Below are 22,416 nucleotides of genomic sequence, written 5' to 3'. Positions count from 1 at the left end.
TAATAAAGCCTGTAATAAATCACTGATCTGGCATAGATGTTGTACATTTACACACACACACGCACGAGCTTGCGCACATCGTATCGCAACACGCACTTGGAAACAAGTGTGTGTGTTTGTGTGTGGGTATCTGTGTCAGTGTGTGTGTCGATGAAATCTTCAAGGAGAGGGACATTCAAGGAAGATTCATATTTGTGTGTGTGTGCTTTCATGTTCCCTGTCTGGAGTGATTTTGTATTTATTGAGGCCTCAGCCCAGGCTCTCAGTATAAGAGGATAGATCTACAAAATGATTTATGATTGACTATGCCCAGTCTGTTCATTACTATTAAAAAGAGTAGCCAGTCACTTTAATGGCCTCCTCTCAAATTAATCTGCTGAAGGACCCAAACCTGCATCACTGTCTAATGAAAACCTTGTAACTCCATATTTGCCAATTTTATTTTTTGCAGTAACTCCCCTCAATTTCAAAATGGTATGTTTGTTAATGGTAAAATATGGCAGTTTTTCCATTTCCTGAAAATAGGTTTTCATCAGACAGCAATGATTTGTGCTCAGGCACTTGGTTCGCCTGCCAAAATATTTATCATCAGGCACAAACACTCCATATTATGAATTATTTATTACTAACACCAAAGGCAGTTATTTGGGATGGATGCTGGGAAAGTTCTCTAACTTAGTGGTATAGAGGAAAGAAAAATGTGTCATTATGCAATGTTTTTAAATTGGCCTAATAATCAACCAGATTACATTTAGCCAATGACTGGAACAAAATAATCTGCAAAAGCAACAATATCCACAGATGGTTTCAACTAAAAATGAGGCACTTTTTCCTTACCAATGTAGCACACACACACAAGCAGAGCTGTTTCTCACAATCTCACCCTGCCATTGTTTGATTTAGTCTCTGACCTCTGACCTTGGCTGGGTCGTGTTGGATGGACTACTGGTGCTGGTCCAACTGGGAGGCTTCCAAACTGGCCAGACTGGATGTGTGTGTGTGTGTGTGTGTGTGCGTGCGTGCATGTGAATGCGTGAGTGTTTTCGTGTGTATGTACACATAGATTATTAAGAGACAAGAGACTGGCTCTACAACATCAGGATCCCTTAGTCTCTCTGATTTACTGTGTTTGGATAAACAAGGATACATCATGTTCCAACTCTTTCTTATTCACTTATTTTCCCCCTCAGTCCAAATCCGTAAATCAAAGCATCTCTGCATCGGCCTATCCTGCATGCCGATACAGGAACTGAAAGTCCCAGCAGCTCAGTTCTATTTCCAAGCATTTCCGAGTTTCTTCTGGCGAGCACCCTCAGTGGGGGTTGGAAACAACCGGATGAATCCGGTTTTCAGGGGAAATGGAGAGCGTGTGACGCAACTTCCGTTTTTGGATGTTAACAAGGCGACACTCCATCTTAACTCCTCCTCCACATTTACTGGATTGGTTGAATAGTGCAGAAGAGAACCTCCCCAGACAGTTTTTGTATCTCGTCAGAAACAGAAAGAAAGAAACGCTGCTCAGGCGCTTCTTTTACGCCTGCTACGTTAGGTTATCTGGCGAGTGAGCATGAGACTAGCAAATAGAAGCTTGTTTCCCCCAGTGTTCCTGAGGATTAAATATGCCCCTGGAAATATAAACGCTTAACTGTTTAGAAGCATTTAAGTAGCAGCCTCTAATAATCATCGCATTTGGTCAGTTCTGAATGGGAACCTCACAATAGATTCACAATAGGTGACCCTCATTATGACATCATTAAAGTACCCTCATTATTGTCTTTGTGTCAGCACAATAGACTCTCCTCACTGTCCATATCACATTAAATGAGGCACTCTAATCACCGTCTTTGTGACCTCACAATGAGGTACTCATTACTGTCTTTGTGACATCACAATGAGGTATTCTCATCACAATGAGGTATTATAATTCCTGTTTTTGTGCCATCACAATGAGGTATTCTCATTACTGTCTTTGTGACATCACAATTACGTAAACCCTCTTATTCCGGTTGTAGTATCGGGTCAAATGTTGCTAGTCATTGCTGATAAACAAAGGAGTCCGCTCATACTGAACCTTGATCATAAGTTTATTCATATCACAAGCTTTCAGCATGAGTTTACAGATGTCATGACACCCGGAGAACGGCGTCCCAGATTGCAATGGCCGCTCTAACCTCTTCGTCGTTTTTACCCAGTATATATAATCTTCCCAAGATATGGGTGGCTCCCTCTACTGTCCAATCCCCTGTCTACAACACACACTTCCTGTCGGTTGTATGTGGCGTCACACTAAAACATTCCCTCTGACACTAAATAAACATCCTTTCAGTTCCACTTAAAAACATTAACAAAGACATAATCTTAATACACTACACGGTCTTTCTGACATCACAATAGGTTACCCATTATCACTGTCTCTGTAAAATCATAATCCACTTAGAATAGGTCGTTATCAATAAAACGTCACAATACGGTGCAGAGCTTTCGATTTGGCTGCTGGGGGACAAGGAGACACCCATCTCCGCAAACCATTGACAACTACTTGCCGTTTTCAAGGGATTGTTAAATAAATGCTGTAATTATTTTGTTTTAATATCATCACCTGTTGAAGAGCAATAGTCAGAACTACACATTTCTGATTATTCCACATTTAGCTCTATCATCAGAGTTACACAGCAAATAATGTGAGGGTATAATGTGAGGGTAGCCTATCCATTTGGCATGTAGTTAGCTAGCTAGCTAAGCATTAGATTGCTTAATCAGAGATTAGGCTTTTGAAAAGAGCTTGACATCAGCAAGTCCTCGTCCTGGTAAAGTTGTCAGTCAGACTACGATCATCATCACCACTATAGATGACAAGCAAATCAAACAATACTTGGATATAGCCTTCTAGCAGTAGCGGTGCATGGGTAAAATCAATGAGGAAGCCAAACCAAGCCAGAAAAAAATCTATATTACAACCTATGTTTTGATAATTGTGTTGTTTGCTCTATTACCCATTAGTTAATACGCCAGCGTGGTATACAATAAGGCTGTGACAACAAAAAGACAACAGTCACACAGTGGCGGAATAAATTCAACTACACACACGTTCGTTTCATCACAAAACCAGAGAGCAACATCTGTCCGGTGAAGTCAACAAAGCAAATATTGCATGTAACAAACAGCTATATGACCTGCAGCATGGTCAAGCAAGGTAATGTTTTCGACAGTTTACTAAATAACTACTGATTTAGAACCACAGAGTTACCGCAAGTCAGCACAAAGACAACAGGAGCATTGTTTCCGCTATTTCAGCACCATTTCAACTTAAACATCATCAAATCAACAAGGCTATATATGCTTCATTTAATACACTGAAAACAAACTTAAAGATACCAAAAACAATTTAGTCCAATCAATGTTGCTAAATATCATGTGGCTGTCCATGGGACTGATTTCTGTGTGTGTGTGTGTGTGTGCGCAAGTATTTTTTTGTTTTTTAACTCACCCTACTTGTAGACTAGTTAAACGCCAATGCCATCCTCCTCTCTTTCATGTTGGCAAAACGGTCTATGGCTCTGTCATACAGTATGCTTTTAGTTTTTGTTGGCTTAGGCTACCTAGCTAAAATTCTTGCTAGCATAACTTCCTCGAATGGGCAACAATGAACCAGCTAAGTTAGCTAGCTAGTTAACATGAGCCTAAAAGGGCTAGGCTACATCTAGGCTACATATTGAACTTCAATCATGTCAGGCCAGTGGCACAACATATTAATTTATGGTTAGATCAGAATCACCATCATAATCATTGGCCTGTACAGAGAATTAAGTCAAAACCACAAGTCCAAATCCCCATCTCCATCCATGATTTATGAAAGGGCTGACTTAGCAAGCTAGCTACTGCAGAACATCAACACAAGCAAACCAGAAACTAAAATTAAGTTTAGCTTAGGATGTGTTTTGATTGGTGTGAAGCCAAATCCAAACTGGCCACCCTTGGGGGGGTGTTTTGCTGCACCAGGACAATCCACAGTTTGTTTTATCAAGGGAGGCCACAAAGCATGGGAAATTAACCTAAACCATACATGTCAGGTATAGTTGACTTTTATTTTATATCACTCATGTATCCAATTAATGGTGACCAATATTGAGAGATATCGTGAGGCTACCCTGACGTATCTGAAATTACATGATCTATTGATGTTTACTGATCACGAAAAGCATGCAGTTACTTGCTGTATAACTCTGACGATAGAGCTAAATGTTCGCAATTGTTTTGCATGAAATAATCAGACATTTGTAGTTCTGACTATGCTCTTCAAGAGGTGATAATATTACAACCAAATAGTTAACTTTTATTTAACAATCCCTTGAAAACGGCACGCAGTTGTCAATTGTTTTAGTGGAGCTGGGTGTCTCCTTGCCCCCCAGCAGGCAAATCGAATGCTCTGCACCTTATTGTGACGTTTTATTGATAATGACCTATACTGTCATTATCTTCACTGTGACAGCACAATATGGCAAACTCATCACCTCATTATTGCGGCATCACAAAATGGACAACTACCTTGATTAGTAACTCTATCACAGTAGTATGTAGGCCACCTAGTATTAATCTATCTAGGTCAGTCCTGTGTTGTGCAACATTAGAAACATTTCTGGCTATAAAAATAAATAAAAAGTGTTCACCAGGACCCTGAGAAGGAAGTGAACTTGTTCAGTCAGCAGGGGGGACAGGGTGATCTAACAGAGTTATGATCATCATCATTGGGGTGTGTGTTACAATACAATGGTAGTAAATACCCCTGCAGTAACCACAGTAGACTGTGAGCACATGCTTATGAAGGAGCTAATCAGCTTTCCCCAGACGACAGGGTAATGTCCTTATCATGGCCAGCACTATATTTAGCAGCCACTCTCTCCCTCTTAGCAGGGGATAACATTGCCATGGTTCCCTCCCGTTGGTGATCATACACACTAATGCCCCCAAAAAGCAACAGGTGTGAGGGAAAACTCCCTTTGTCCTTTCCTCCTCTGAGAAATGACAGAAAGACAGAAAGAAAAGGGGACAGTGAGACAGATATGACAGAAAGGAAAAAGAAAGACACAGAAGAAGAGTGGAGGGAGGGAGAGGGCCAGGAGAGCCAGTTGGTCACCAGGGAGAGTGACATCTGGAGGCCTGTCCTGGTTACATTAGTATGACGCAGGCCTGGAGCAAATCCACTCATTCCTCTTCTTTACTTTGCTCCTCAGCTCCTCTCAGCTCACTGGGAGGACAGGGCTCTGTCGGGAGTGCCACACTCAAGTTCATTACATTTACGTCATTTAACAGACTTATCCAGAGCGACTTACAGGAGCAATTAGGGTTAAGTGCCTTGCACAGACAGATTTTTCACCTAGCCAGCTCGAGATTCGAACCAGAAACCTTTCGGTTACTGGTAGACACACACCTGGCCTAAGTTTGACAAACACACCCAGTGATGGTTGGTGATGGTGGGTGACGTCTGTGAAAGGGAAAGCCTACACGGTCTGCTTGATGTGATACAAGCATTATGGGTAGTGTCCCTATTGGAACAGTGCCCAAAGCTGAGCCACGGGGAGCAATGTCACTATTCATGGGTTGCACGTTTTTCGTCATAATATTGTTTTGAACGTTCTTTTGAGAACTGATGCCCGACTGAAGGTTCTACTCAATGCATTTTCAATGGGCGTTGATGAAGATTTCGTGTGCAACATAGTGGCTTGGAAACACGATGACACTTCAAATGGAGGAAAATAATTATTAGGATGTCACCAGATTGACTTTGGTTGCAGTTTAACTTTAGCTAGCTAGCTAAGATTGAGGGGACAGTACCGAATTTCAGCTAGCTAATGTTAGCATTGCTAGCTATTTTTGACTAACTTTGCTCGCTAATGGCAACATTGCCATCTCTCTAAAGTACATTTGACGACATCATAATGATGGCAAAATTGTTCTTCATCAGCGGCCATTGTGAATGCATTGAGTAGAACCTTCAGTCGGGCATCAGTCCTCAAGAGAACGTAAAAAAATATATTATGACGAAACGTGCAACCCATGAATAGTGACATTGCTCCCCATAGATTAAACAGTCATTAGCCCCCTTTCAGAATGACTGGGCATTAGTCGACTTTTGGGCACCACTATGACAGGCTTCTTTTTAGAACGTTCATAACAATGGCATGACGTGACCGTGTGACGGAAGTGCATCCCATTGGGTCCGAAATTATTGACAACCTTGATAAAGATGAGCAAAAATGACTGTATGAAATAATTAAAAATACCGAGCTATAATGTGATCTAGAGGTGCTCACTGTCCATTTGAGCTTACAAACAAAAACACAGAGGCATATTTTTACATGTTGAGAATGACAAATCATTGTGGTCTATTGCTATATGTGTATTGCTAATGCAAATCACTATGACCCCGCCTCTATGTCTAAGCTTGTATTACATTCAATGGCAGCAGGAGCACCAAACTCTGACTTTTCCAGACCCTTCAATTGTAATTGTATGCTAAAAAACGTGTTTTCTCAAAAAGGTAGGGGTCAAAATTATTGACACCCCTGTTTTCAATACCTTTCAAAACCTCACCTTGGGAGGATAAGGGCACTGAGCCTTTTTCTCAAATGTTTTATGAGTTGGAGAACACATTGGGAGGGATCTTAGACCATTATTCCACACAGAATCCTTCCAGGTCCTTGATATCCTTTGTCTGCGCTTATGGCTCTTCAATTCAAACCACAGGTTTTCAATGGGTTTCAAGTCCAGAGACTGAGATGGCCATTGCTAAAATTTTATTTAGCGGCCAATTAACAATTTCTTTGTGGATTTTGATGTGCGCTTGGGTTTATTGTCTTGCTGGAAGATCCACTTGTGGCCAAGTTTCAGGCAACTCGTTTTTTGGCTAAAATGTCCTGGTACTGGGCAAAGTGAATGATGTCATTGACCTTAACAAGGGCCCCATGGTCAGTGGAATCAAAATAGCCCCATAATGTCAAAGATCCACCACCATTTTCTATATTAGGTATGAAGTTATTTTCTGCATTCTCATTTCGACGCCAAACCCACCACTGGTGTGCGTGGCCAAAGAGCTCTATTTTCATGTCATCTGACCAAAGCACTGGTTCCAATCCCAGTGCCAATGCCGTTTAGCAAACTCCAGGCGTTTACATTTGTTGGATGACATGAAAATAGAGCCCTGGCCACGCACACCAGTGGTGGGTTTGGTGTCGAAATGAGAATGAATGAGCAGAAAATAACTCAATATTAGGAAGGTGTTCCTAATGTTTAGTATACTAAGTTTATTCATAATTGACTACAGGAGTGCATAACTGATTTTCCTTCCTTTTTAATGATAAAGTATTTCATCTTAGACACTTGTGTTGCTTTAAACATTATTTCCAACTCTTTGACCAATCCCATATTGGATGGCAATCAAAACAGACATTTACACAACAATAAGACTCAGACATTCTCTTTCTTACATGCTGACTACATCAGCCACGCGTGTGCGTCCGCATGTTGATTTTTGTCTATCCCCACCAGACACGATAATGACACGTAGGTTAAAATACCAAAATCAACTGTGAATGGATTATATTATACATGAGACATTCATGGACATTTAGCTAGCTAGCGGTTGCTAGTTAGTTTGTCCTGGGAGATGAACATTGGGTTATTATTTACCTGAAATGCATTCAGTATAGTCCTCTTTTTAGCTGGTTCTTTGTAGAATTGCTACAAATATGCTTCTCTACTCTGACGATTAATCCACAGATTAAAAGGGATACCTAGTTAGTTATCTATAATTAATATCTTCCCGTTTGTCTTTCAAGCATCCACGTGTGTTTGTATCTTCCTGATATTGAATAAGGAGGGTACTTAAAGCGTGTGGAGCGTCTCAAATAGAACCAAGTCCTATTTTAGCGCTTGGCTACGCAGACAATCGTTCACGCGCTGTGTGGGTGAATGTGTACATTTATTTTGCAATGCTCACGCACGCAACGTGTTCGGTGTGCTTTGCATGTTAGTTAGAGAATAACGTTTTTAAACAAAAAATTAAGAAAATAAAAAAGGTTGCATGAGCAACACCATAGACACAAGTGTGTCTGCATTTGAACATTAACCTTGTGTGTATGAGTCTCATTAGGGTTGCAAAATTACAGGAACTTTCAATAAATTCCCTGTTTTTCCACAAATCCTGGTTGGAGGATCCGGATTTTCTTCTTATTCCTTCCTGATTCCAGGGATCCTCCAACCAGGATTTGGGGAAAACCATAGAATCTATTGAAATAACACTCTCTCCCACGCATGCAAACTCTCTCTGTACAGCCTCTTGGAATGAGGCAATCAAGAAAACTATGGCATGAGCCAAACAACATGTACAAAAATAGAGATTGATACAAAAATAAGATATCTGAGAACAGGTTTAATAGAATGATGTGAGGTGTCTGCATTGATAGGGTTAGATTTACTCAATATTTTCACATGCTCAAAGTTTGCACCTAACATCTTTATAAGGGGAATACAAGATAATAAAAAATAAAAAAAACTTTATTGATATGTTAACTCAGATATCCTTCTCTTAATCTTTACTTTTTGTTAATTATTTTATGTTTTATTACTTAAAAATAACAGGTGCAAGCTTTGCACAGGTGAAAATGCTTACTCTCCCCCTTTCTCACATCACACATGGAAACTTCAGAAATGTCACAAAGAAGAAAATGGCAAAGAAGGACAATTTCCACCTTGTGAACACACATTTCCCATACACACACACTCTAGAATATCACTAAAATATCTCTCAGAAATACACTTTCAGGCCCCTCTCTCTACTGGTAAAAACACTAACAGTATGCTCTGACGACAGAGACACTACAAGTGTGCAGGAGTTTACAGGACATACTCTCCTCCTCTCTCGCGAGTTGATCCCCTTCCCATCTCTTACTTTCTCCCTCCTTTCTCTTTTGCACTCTAACCCATCTCTCTCTCATCATCCAATTATACTTTGAGTTGGGCGATATGAGACACACTAAGTCAGAGGTCAAAACCGTGTCCCTCTACTTCAATAACAATTCCACATTGTTTCCCTTTCTGGTCCAAAATACATTCATTTACACAGGTAACACACCATCATCACCCTTAAAAGGCCCATGGTCCTTTGTCTAAAATGAACAGGCCTGGGTTTATTCACAAAATATAACAACCTCTTTCTTCCTTTTAGACATGTAGGCACTTAAAGCAAAATATTCAAATACATATTGCATTTTCCCCCCCTTGTTCAGCCAAATAGTGGGTAGCTAAAAGATAGATCTTTGGTTTGTAAACAATGTCCAGTTCTTCTTTTGCATTGCCTGCGGTCAGACTGTCTCACTTCTTGTTTTCCCTGGTCAGAGAAATGTCAACACTAGGTCTTCTTAGCCAACCAATCAGGACGTGTACACAACTTCCAGTATTCTCTGTGATCACTTTCCTTCACCGTACACTCAGTGTGCGCCTATGTAAATGTATATGTATGCACTGTCTAGTGTGTGAGATGTTTAAGAGTGTGTCTGTGTTTGATGCATGTATGAGTGTTAGGCAGTATACTGTATGTGAGTGTATATTCAAGCGTGAGTCTCAAATACAAGCCATTGCTTGCAAAAACATAACCACTATCAAGGTGGTTATGTACATTATTTCACTGCATCATCAACACTGGTAGTATTCAGCCCTAAGCCGAATGTTCCTATATTTGTCACTCTGTGGCGGTGCTTGTTTGTCCAGCAAGGTGTTTAGCCTGGCTTCTAGGACTGGCTAATAGCCATGGACAAACTGGCCTCCTGGCTTCAACCTCAGCCTCATCTTAGGTCAGCCTTGTTCTGGCTCCCCTCCTTTTGCACTCCTCTCCTCCACTGCTGGCTTTCTGCCCTGGATGAAAGCCTTCTCTCCAGGGTCAGACCACATCCAAGTGGCCTCTTCTTCTCTCCTCTCCATCCTGCTCAAAACCAAAGCAAAACTACACCTCTTTATCTCTCTATCAGAATACAGAGAGGAACAACCATCATCCTGTGATCTATCCATTTGTTAGGATGAGAATCCTATCGTTCCATGAGTGACTATGTGTATGTGTGTGTGTCCACTGTCACACACTCAGTTGCAGGGCATCCATGCAGTGTACATGGGGTGGTGCGGAGGTGGATGGTGTGGAAGGGGATACTGTGACGGAGGGTATTGCTGAGGGGGGTATTGCTGAGGGGGGTACTGCTGAGGGGGGTACTGCTGAGGGGGGTACTGCTGAGGGGGGTACTGCTGAGGGTAAACGTGCTGCACTTGGGCCACGTAGTAGTTGCTGAAGTTGCCGTCTGCGACATATGGGGCGGGCTGGTAGTAGCAGGTGACATTGGCTGTGTTGGGGATGACGTTCTGCTCGGCAAGAACCCGAAGGGCCAGGGAGGAGATGAGGCCCAGTGTCTGTCTCTTCTCGTGGCCCATCAGGCACACCGTGCTCTCCCGCACTACTCCATGCAGAGTGGCCAGATAGTCGTATTTCCTGTCCTCGAGACCCACAAAGTGGTTCTGGAGGTAGGATTCCAGTTTCCTCCTCTGCTCGCCTACCTCTGGGAAGTCTATGAAGAACCTGGAGCACATGTAGCGTTGCAGAAGTTTCATTTCGGTTCCAGAAGCCGCGCAGAAACCCCGGACCAGCAGATGGCAGTATTTCAGTAGACCACCACCGCGAATCTCCTCGGGGCTCCGCGTGCAGATGAGGCGTTTGCGTAGATGGTCGAGAGCGGCGGAGAAATCACCATAGACGCTCTCTCCCAGGATGGTGGGGTGGAAAGTGGCTGCCATGGGGTGCTCGGAGCACTCGTAGAAGAGGAGGAGGGAGTCCAGGCGAATCTGGAAGGAGTCCACACTGAACTCAAACTGGCGACGCAGAGAGTCCACAAACTTTAACTCCACATTCTTGCCTCTGTTGTTGGAGAGGGAGATGAGGCTCCAGCGGTCTGAGTCATTACAAACCTTCACCATCTTCTGCACATAGGCCTCCTGAAAACACAACACCACAGACATAAGAATACATATCTATGTGTTTTCGGTCTATGGTAAATGGTAATAATAAATGAATGATTAGACACAAATACATTAATTTTATTTTTTATTTTATTAACTGGTTGGTTTGAGCCCTGAATGCTGATTGGCTGAAAGCCGTGGTATCAGCCAGTATTTGTCCTTCATAGCTTGTTCTCCATCTTCTTTTTAAATAGGGAGCCAATTTGTTTTCAGTACTTTTTCAATTTCCATGACTGATCAAAACTCGTTTTCTCATGGCTCTCTCTTGTCCCTCTGCAGCAGACATATGGTGAGCAATATGTTTGGAACATCGAATCGCAATATATATCGTATCGGCACCTAAGTATCGTGATAATATCGTATTATGGGGTCGCTGGCAATTCCCAGCTCTAATATCTATCATCATATTATCACATTCATCATATTACCAAACATGTTGATAGATTAATGTGTTTATTATGTCTCATGGTCCATTTCTGCATTTATTCTCAGTACATTTATCATCCTCTGTATTTAGGTCTGGCAATGTGCCAGGTGACGGAGTAAGGAATAATAATGTACTTTAAGAAAGAAAGTATGTCAGGGGTTGATTTGAATGTGATTGATAATTATCTGGTGTCATTTTCACTTTATGTTCAATATTCAATTTTCAACTGCTTGTTGAATTTAGTTCTCACGCATTTAGTTATATTTAGTTCGCACCCATGTACAGTACCAGTCAAAAGTTTGGACACACTTACTCATTCAAGGGTTTTTCTGTATTTGTACTAGTTTCTACATTGTAGAATAATAGTGAAGACATCAAAACTATGAAAAAACGCATATGGAATCATGTAGTAACCAAAAAAGTGTTAAACAAATCAAAATATATTTTATATTTGAGATTCTTCAAAGTAGCCACGCTATGCCTTGACGACAGCTTTGCAAACTCTTGGCATTATCTCAACCAGCTTCATGAGGAATGCTTTTTCAACAGTCTTGAACGAGTTCCCACATATGCTGAGCACTTGTTGGCTGCTTTTACTTCACTCTGCGGTCCAACTCATCGGGTTGAGGTCTGGTGATTGTGGAGGCCGGGTCATCTGATGCAGCAACATGACTCTCCTTCTTGGTCAAATAGCCCTTACACAGCCTGAAGGTGTGTTCTGGGTCATTGTCCTGTTTAAAAATAAATGATAGTGGGACTAAGGCCAAACCAGATGGGATGGCGTATCGCTGCAGAATGCTGTGGTAGCCATGCTGGTTAAGTGTGCCTTGAATTCTAAGTAAATCACTGACAGTGTCACCAGCAAAGCACCCCCACACCATCACACCTCCTCCTCCATGCTTCCCGGTGGGAACCACACATGCAGAGATCATCCGTTCACCTACTCTGTGTCTCACAAAGACATGGCGGTTGGAACCAAAAATCTCAAATTTGGACTCATCAGACCAAAGGACAGATTTCCATCGGTCTAATGTCCATTGCTCGTGTTTCTTGGCCCAAGCAAGTCTCTTCTTATTATTGGTGTCCTTTAGTAGTGGTTTCTTTGCAGCAATTCGACCATGAAGACCTGATTCACGCAGTCTCCACTGAAGAGTTGATGTTGAGATGTGTCTCTTACTTGAACTCTGTGAAGTACTTATTTAGGCTGCAATCTGAGGTGCAGTTAACTCTAATGAACTTATCCTCTGCAGCAGAGGTAACTCTGGGTCTTCCATTCCTGTAGCGGCCCTCATGAGAGCCAGTTTCATCAAAGCGCTTGATGGTTTTTGCGACTGCACTTGAAAAAACCTTCAAAGTTCTTGACATTTTCCGGATTGACTGAACTTCATGTCTTAAAGTAATGATGGACTGTCATTTCTCTTTGCTTATTTGAGCTGTTCTTGCCATAATATGGACTTGGTCTTTTACCAAATAGGGCTATCTTGTGTATACCATCCCTACCTTGTCACAACACAACTGATTGTCTCAAACGCATAAAGAAGGAAAGAAATTCCACAAATTAACTTATAACAAGGCACACCTGTTAATTGAAATGCATTCCATGTGACTACCTCATGAAGCTGGTTGAGAGAATGCCAAGAGTGTGCAAAGCTGTCATCAAGGAAAAGGGTGGCTACTTTGAAGAATCTCAAATATAAAATATGTTTGGATTTGTTTAACACATTTTTTGGTTACTACATAATTCCATATGTGTTATTTCATAGTTTAGATGTCTTCACTATTATTCTACAATGTAGAAAATAGTAAAAATAAAGAAAAACCCTTGAATGAGTAGGCATGTCCAAGCTTTTGACTGGTACTGTATGTAATCCTTATCACATCCGTTACTGGTAGCCTGCCTACCTCACAACTATAAGTTCTCGTCTTTGTCTGATATGAAAACATCTGTATATGTCTGACATCTGTATTATGAGAACTTATTGGTAATGGAATATTTGCATGTGTGATTCTTGCCTGTGTCAGATGAGGTTATCTGAATTGAATGAATCCATGGGTGTTTCTCAAAATGCATACTACCGCGCTTCGAGTGTGCAAATTGGAGCACGGGAGATTCGTAGTATGAGTCCAAATCAACGTATGTGAAACAGAGCATGGAGGGCACTTCTCAGATGCGTACTTCATTCTCTGACCACATTCTCTTGAGGACGAGAGTGTGGAGAATGTATAAAACAATACATTTGACAAGCACTCACACTCCCCTTACTGTATTACCTCACGCTTCAGCTCCCCATTCACAGAACCTTCTTCCAGCCAGGACAATGGCAACAATAGACGAAACAAGATATACAAAAATCTAATGTTTTACTTCATAATTATCAGCTAGATATGTGAATCATAATAATCTAGCTAGCCAGCTAGATAAACAGGCAAAAATTACCTAAAATGAATGTTATGCAAGGTACTGTAGATGTACATTTTTCGTGGGTAGCTACCAATTCTTCGTGGCTAGCTAGTTAGCCCTATTGATTTACTATGGACTTACCCATTCACTGAACCGTCTTCCAGCCAAGACAACAATGGCAATAGAGACTAAACAAGATATACACAAAGCAACCATTTTACTTCATAAATATCAGCTAGCTATATGTGAATCGTAATAATGTAGCTAACCAGATAGTTTAACAGGCAAAAATGATCTAAAACTAATGTTATGCAAGATAAATGTCAATTCTTCATGGGTAGCTAGCTAACAAATCTTCATGACTATCTGGCTAGCTAACAGTACTACTAGCTAGCCAGTTAGCCTTATTGACTTATTATGGGCTTGCGATCTACAGTATGTAGGCAGGTAAACATGCCAAAATTAACACAGCATGTATTTATTAACATATCAAGATACAATATTGTAGTCAGGCAACATATGAGATGTGAATAGGAAACCTTTCTTTCCGAAGTCTGAGTTAATTTTTTCTCTCACTTCAGCTCAAATAATGGCTGCCATTGATTTCAAGAAATTTTGCATAATTTTGTTACGTGGTTGCGTCATATTTCTTTGCATACTTTCCGTTGAAGCTTGCATCGATGCATGCTTCAAAGTATGTACAAACAGAGTATGCATTCGAGAACTGCCCTCCATGCTCTGTTTCACATACTTTGATTTGGACTCATACTCCGACCCTCCCATGCTCCAATTTGCGTGCTCAGAGCACGGTAGTATGCATTTTGAGAAACACCCACTGTGTTAATTTTGGCATGTTTATCTGCCTACAATACCCACTGTAGTGTGCGTAGATCGCAAGCCCATGGTAAGTTAATAGGGCTAACTGGCTAGCTACTACTATTCGCTAGTTAGATGGCCATGAAGAATGTACAGCTAGCTACCCACCAAGAATTGACATCTACCTTGTATAACATTAGTTTTAGGTCATTTTTGCCTGTTAAACTATCTGGTTAGCTAGATAATTACAATTCACATATAGCTAAGTGATAGTTATGGAATAAAAAGTTTGCTTTGTGTAAATCTTGTTTCTTCTGTTGCTATTGTCCTGGCTGGAAGAAGGTTCAGTGAATGGGGATGTGCAGCATGAGGTAATACAATAGGGGGAGTGCGAGTGCTGCTCAAATGTAATGTTTTATGCGTTCTCCACACTCTCCACACAGGGAATATCCTCGGAGAATGCACTCAGAGCATGAGTGTGGAGCACGGTAGTATGCATATTGAGAAACACCATATATGTTTTGCATTGAACAGAGGGTAATCTTCTCCCTTATTTGGTCAGCTGGACAGCTCTAGTGTTGGGTCATGTGTAAGTAGGTATCTAGGTAAATGAGCGGATCCCGTACCAATTGGATTAGTTTGAATCCTCTTTGTAGTGGAAACCACAGTTTCTACTATCTGCAGCCTTATCACCATGCAGCTTAGAATGCAGGGCAGAATTCTGAATGCATCATAGGCCTACAGCAAATAAATGAATGTTGATACTATGTGGATTGGCATAACTGTAATTTATAGGCTACTGTAGGGTGCATAACTTATTGCAGTAAGCACATTGAGTGGAAATGAAGATGTAAAACGAATGTATTGCATTTTCATACTGGAGCATAACTTTCATTGGTTGCATTGTAATGTAAAACTAATGTATTGCATTCTTATACTGGAGCATAACTTTCACTGGTTGCATTGTAACGCAGCCATGATACGCAGCATGCAATGCTCATACAAACATTGCGCACCTAAACTGTTGCGTAATAAACTGCATTAACCAGCAGTATGGATCTGAAATGATCATGTCAACTGATAATAAAAGTGATATTACCTTTAAGGTCACTGGTGTGATCTTCTCCTTGTTCACTCCCTCGGGTAAGAAGTCTAGCAAAGCATCAAGAACTATATCCTTCACTGTCTGGAACTCTAGCTCGCCTTTCATGTCGGCACAGAATATCAAGTCCAGATCCTTCCATCCCAACCCGCTGTCCTCATGGAGAACATGGCTGGCCGCGGAACCGTTCAGGCGGACCTCCCGGACATGTATGCGTTTCTCCTCCATGCGACACCGGACCACTTTGACTATGTCCCGCGGTTTAATCTCAAGGGTTGGGAAGTTCCAGCGACCGTGGATTGGGATGGACTCAGCCAGGATAGCGTCCAGGCGCTGCACTTGTTCCCAGTTGAGCACGCTGAGGTTGCTGCTCTCCCCGTCCAAACAGCCTTCCACCGGAGTCGATCGTTTCGAGTCGACTTTCTCGCCCATATTGATAAAAGGTAGATAAGAAAATATAAACGCCAAAAGTGTTCACTCCCTCCGTCTCTTGCTTCGCTTTGAATTAAAGCGGCCGTGTTGCCGCAGGAGTAGCTTACAAGAGTGCTTTGGCCACATCAGCTGGCTGTATTTACCTTCATCGCCGTCCTTTAGATAACGTTGTTAATCATAACAAGCCGTATCATCTCCAATTTACGCACAGCAGACGTGTAGTTCCACTTCTCAGTTGCTTGTAGTGAAGTCGGGGTATATGTTCAGCTCGTTGCGCTGCGTAAAGCTAGCTGTCCAATCTCTCCCCTTTCCCCAAGTTCAACTGGGATATTATTCGATTGTTGGGCGGGTCTGAAGGGCTTGTCCAGCCGTGGGCCTCGCTCACTGTCCCGTATTCGTTAGCTCACTGTGCGTTTTCTCTTCCGTCTGGGTCGCCATCGCCTAAAGTTGCGCCTGTCAATTAGCATTGATACAGAATAGCGTCTTGCACTTTCTTAGTAAGTTGTATTCCCATTCCCCAAAAGTTTCTTTTCCTCCCACTTTTACACGCAGCAGGTTTCGCCTCTCTTCGAATATATCTGCTGCTCTTTTACGCATCAGATTTAACCTACGAAATACGTATTCCTATACACCTTCACATACCATTACATAAAATGGTGTATGGTTTCTACTTGCCCGTTACATGTTGCTCGTGTTTCGCTTGGTGGCAGTGCGTTGCGCCACTGAGAGGTTCTGACGTCGAAAATGCTTTCCCCAGCGAAGGAACAGCGGGAATGGTTAGTTTGAGTGGCAGCTTGTTCCACCAATCGTTGTAATCGGCGCTTCAGGGTACATCGCTTGCAACGTGCAAAGGGAATAAAGTTGTCCCATATGCCGATCAGAGGTCAGTTTTGCGTTTCACCCCCCCATAGATTAATGTTATATTGGCAGAATGAACGCTGATTATAGATCTGTCACTAGGCACATTCTACAAGAAGACTTGGAAACTGACAAAGGCTGTTTTTATAGATGCAACACCTTTTGCACAGGGATTTTGATGTGCTTTTCACAGTTATTTTACACCCCGAAGATTCACTACTAAAAGCCACATGCATGTGTTGTTTGACAAACTCCAATGTGGTCATCATACCCTTCAGAGTATGAGTACCAGAGAGTACCTTTCGTTTTGTGTAGTATTGTGTCAGATATGTAGATCATGTTGTTTACAAAAATATTAATGTTAACTATCAGTCATATTCATCTCTTGATATAAACTGGGCTATGTTAGATCCTTCCTTATGTCACCCTTTAGGGTTGGCAAAATCTCTCTCGCGCTCTCTCTCGCTCTGCCTTTTAAGAAGTGTAAGCATTGCATGTAAAATCTTTAAAAAGTCAGTTTTCACAGTTCCCAATCCAAAATGTATTTGTGTGTGTATATGTAACTGCTGTGTACAGGTACAGTATGTAGGCTATAGGCCATAGTGTCAGGTTGGGCTACAGTACTTGTCACTCAGAATCCATCAGATAGAGCTTCACTGGCATATCTGCGTCACTGTCGACTAGCCCATAAACCATCTTACTGCAGATTACCCTGTATGTACAGTAACACATACCTATACACACACAAACCTACACATACATGCACACACACGTACATGCATACACACATAGTCCCACACACACATGTGTATGTATGTATGTACTGTATGTACACGCACGCACGCACGCACGCACACACACAGCTCATACTGTTCCTAGTAGGCCTGTGTTTTTCCCATGACTGATGAACCTAAGTTGCTCTTTTACAGTGTTACATTTACAATTACAACTTCCTGGCAGAAACCAGGAAGGAAAGACCAGCCTGGCGAATGACATGTGACCTGGACCTGGCCCTGTGCATGCTCCACATTGTAAAACCACTCTTTTACTGACACAGAGGGCATGGCCTTTTGGGTCTATAAACAGCGACCTGGAAGAGAAACCTTTGCACAGTCACGCTATGAAACCATACACTCTTCCCCAGGGCTAGCCTGTTGGAAAAGACAGAGGTGTGTGAGGGAAGAGGTGACGGAAGACAACACTCTGACATGTTACACCTGCAAAGGGAGTCCCTATCCATGAACACAATGGAAAATAGTTCCATTAACTTCATTTGGATATCACAGTTACACAGTGGTTTTTAGATTAATCGTTTGACAATAGTATCTGGAATATAGTCCATGCAGAAAGAATGGCTGCAATTTCAATCCACCATTTCTGTATGGCTACTTTGCCAGACTTGCAAACTTGCCAGTGAAATGACTCAAGAAATTCAGCACAGTATAGCCTACCCTCACCTCCAACCATACAGTTTTACCCCAGAATCATAATGGATTAAGGAAGATGGTGGTCAACATCTGGGGGAAGGGGGAAGAGATAGGACTTACATAATGTTACACAACCCTGGACCATCTACTCTAGTCTAGGGGATGTTCTATGTGTCTGAGACTAAGTCGTAGAGGTAGTAGGGTTAGAGTTCAGAATGTAGCTACGTGCTTCCGGCTGAGATTATACATAGTCAAGTTCACACAGGAGGGGAGAGAGAGGGCAGTTGAGTGATTGGTTTATAGAGGCTGATTTTACCAAGAATAACATAAGTATCTTTGAATACTTATTGTAACAAGAGATAATTATGAATCATCTAGCTACCTACCCTGTTTCACCATGTGTTAGATTCTGTTTGTCCCACAAGGAAGTTTACAATAGAATAGAATAAAATGCAGTGCAATACATGATTCCAATACAATATACAATACAGTAAAACTGTATTTCTTCAAGGCAGCAGTGCATGCACATTAGGCTACATAGTAAGTGCACACACAGCTATAGTGCAGAAATAGGATGCACCTGTATAAGAAAGGAAATTCATTATAAGATTACCATGAGCCTGTGAGAGCCGAATGTACATCCCCACCCTTCCTCCCTCCCACTGTCCGTCTGAGCAGGCCCAGAAAAGATGCATTGACCTACTGTGCTTAATTGATACTCATAGATATAGAGTACATAGAACTCACTGGACATTAGACAGTTTGGAGAGGTAACTTCAGTTGCACTGCAATTCCACACGTCTGTGAAATATAGATTCTAAAAAGCCCATGGTTTGTGGAATAGAAGTGCTTGCACAGGTGTAGTGTCCTTTCTAGACAATGTACTTTGGAATTGTAGGCCCAATTGTATGTGTAAAATTACAGACATATTTTAATTCTACAGGTTGTATTTCTATATGGCCACTCCCACACCTCCCTGTGGCCCTGACCTTAATGAGTTACCGCTCCACCCCAACTGACCTTCTGGAGCACGCTCATTAAGCCTCAGCTAAACGGCTCCATTGCTAATGAGATTCGCTGACTCGCCCTGCCCACTAAACCAAGATGCACAGCTCCCATCCCTACATTAATACGTGTCACATATCAGTTTACAAACAATGTAAAAAGTAATAATAATTGAGTTAATATAGCCGCATACAAACATGGTCTCTTTTTTGCTTTCTTGAGTAAGGCAGCTCTAAAATGCAGGTGTTTCAGCCTAGCTCAGTGCTTTCTGTGGTGGAAGGGCAGCCAGCAAAAAAATAAAAATTGTTTGTCACTGTCAGTGGCGATTTTAGCATGTAAATCTTGGTGGGGCAAACTTTTTTTTAAATGCATGCCAGCAAAGCCACTACACAACACTAAACAATACATTAATTGCACTATAACGGTGACAAACCGTGCACATAAACTGTTAGGGCCTACATAAAGCTGTCCCAACAGCAGAGCTTTCTTTTCAGCACCATGGAGTGAATTCTTACCACCGCTACACCTGGCTATCAGCGGAGCCTTGCCTGGCAGCGAAATAGTTAATTCAGCCTCATTTACTGCCTTTTTAAAAAACATAGCTGATATGTCTGACTTTCTTAATCAAATGTAGTTTCTACTGACAATTGAGATGTACAAACTATGGCATAAGGGAACGATGAGCGGATAAGAGGCAATCCGTAATTTCGATTAAGACATTAATGAGCGAGCTAAGACGGACGTAGTCAATATAACTATTTGTTCAGCACTTTTAAAATGTACAGTGACAGAATTCAGAACATGGGCCGTTCTTACAGTATTCTCCCTGTACACCAAGTCAGAACCGTAGGATAAATAAAGGGGGCATATAAGCAGACAATGAAAGCTCTTACAATATTCAATGATGACGTTTCTCTAAAACAGGCTATAGGCTACATGTGCACCACCAAGTCAGAACAGTAAGCTAAGTTATGAGGGGAAAGGGACCAAATTATTAGGGTGAGGCACATGGGCTACTAACAGCTTACTACACAACATACACTTAGTATTACTTTCTTAGCTACAGTGCATCTCCCTGGCATTTACATCATTTATGCAGCAGCATACAAGACATTTTTGGACTCACCTTGTTGTGCTGTGCTCACTTGAACAGGAAGGTGGCACGGCGGTCCTTCTTGTTGGCAAATTTTGTCATAAAACTTCGTCATCAAAGTCTGGCATTCTCTGGATCTATGGTGCTTTCAAGACAACTGGGAACTCCGAAAAAAACAAGGTCGAATTATGACATCAGTGATCTTCAGGTCGGAGCCCTAGAAAGAGGCCCGAGTTCCCGACTTGGAATTCCGAGTTGGATGACCGTTCTAAACGTATTTTCCCAGTCGGAACTCGTTTTTTGCAGAGTTGCCAGTTGAACTCATTGAAGTCTGAGATTTCCCAGTTCCGAGTTTCCAGTGGTTTTGAATGTGGCAGAAGTCATGCTGGATTGACAGCATGGCCAATGTATTCAACCTTTTCTGGCCCATGGTGTTGCATGTAAATGTTTATCTTTTTAAGCTTGGAAAAGAGACCCTTACACCCAGACTTGGACCACACACCCTCGCCACCGAATAGCAGGCCAGTGATTGCTTTGCAATGCTTTCAGTTAGCCACTGATTTCTTCCAAACCCCTCATTGTTGAATTTGCTATTTCCAACTTGTTGTGTAATGTTTATGTCCAATGGCCGATGAGCACCGATACATTTTATCTATAATTTCTCTTCATATGACAAGTATTGAAAAGGATTTGCCAGTAGATTGTCGTCTTGATTCATGATGATGACTGCTTGTCTAGCTTGCTAGCTAAGATTTTGAAAGTATGATGTAAACATTATCAGTCCAATCAAAGCTACGGCAGATATAACGTGATTTGACGTCATTTTATCTGTGGCCAATGACCTTGAGCCTTCTTGGATGGGCACTTCTAATGTAAATCTATGGCAGCACCCAAGAGGCTTGAACTTTCTAGCTCACTGTAATGGTACTCCCACACTGTCCCTGTAGATTTTGCAGTGACGTAGTGTCCCCATGAGTGACAGAACACTGAACCAATCACGGCGCAACTAGAGAACATTACCAACCCCTATGCTCTGTATTTTCCGCTGGCTGCCCCACCACCACATAAAGCACTGAGCTAGGCTGAAACACCTACATTTTGGAGCTGCCTTACTCAAGAAAGCAAAAAAGAGACCATGTTTGTATGTGGCTTTATTAATTCAAAGATTCTTTATTTTTTATTTTTTACATTGTTTGCAAACTGATATGTGACACGTATTAATGCCAAAATAACATGCAAAACAGGCACAAAAAATATATACATATACAGTACCAGTCAAAAGTTTGGACACAGCTACTCATTCAAGGATTTTTCTTTATTTTTTACTATTTTCTACATTGTAGAATAATAGTGAAGACATCAAAACTACGAAATAACACATATAGAATCATGTAGTAACCAAAAAAGTGTAATAAAAATCTAAATATATTTAAGATTCTTCAAAGTAGCCACCCTTTGCCTTGATGACAGCTTTGCATACTCTTCCACATGTGTTATTTCATAGTTTTGATGTCTTCACTATTATTCTACAATGTAGAAAACAGTAAAAATAAAGAAAAACCCTTGAATGAGTAGGTGTGTCCAAACTTTTGACTGGTACTGTATATATATTTTTTGCTAAGCAGGTGGGGCTCAAAACAGGTCGCCACTTGTCACCGTTATAGTGCAATTAATGTATTGTTTAGTGATGTGTTGTTTTGTGGCTTTGCTGGCATGCGTCTAAAACATTTGTTTTGAGTTTGCCCCACCAAGATTGACATGCTAAAATCGCCACTGGGCTAGATGCCAGACAGAGTTGCA

At 41.6% G+C, this 22,416-nt stretch overlaps 1 protein-coding gene across 1 annotated transcript; it reads right to left on the bottom strand.

Annotated features, from left to right (window-relative positions):
* Window positions 1–8,408: 8,408 nt before the first annotated feature.
* On the bottom strand, window positions 8,409–16,941 carry LOC311108761 (terminal nucleotidyltransferase 5A-like). Its single transcript, XM_084151502.1, has 2 exons — window positions 15,799–16,941; window positions 8,409–11,031 (listed from the first exon to the last, which is right to left on the bottom strand). The coding sequence occupies exons 1-2, from the start codon at window positions 16,231–16,233 to the stop codon at window positions 10,132–10,134; spliced, it is 1,335 nt and encodes a 444-aa protein (XP_084007628.1). The 5' UTR covers window positions 16,234–16,941; the 3' UTR covers window positions 8,409–10,131.
* Between the last annotated feature and the right edge of the window lie 5,475 nt (window positions 16,942–22,416).

The sequence above is a fragment of the Coregonus lavaretus genome, assembly GCF_964263955.1.
Source record: "Coregonus lavaretus genome assembly, chromosome: 33".
Taxonomy (NCBI): Eukaryota; Metazoa; Chordata; class Actinopteri; order Salmoniformes; family Salmonidae; genus Coregonus; species Coregonus lavaretus.
Note: the sequence above shows the minus strand (reverse complement) of the source record. Positions and strands in the feature narration are given on the sequence as shown.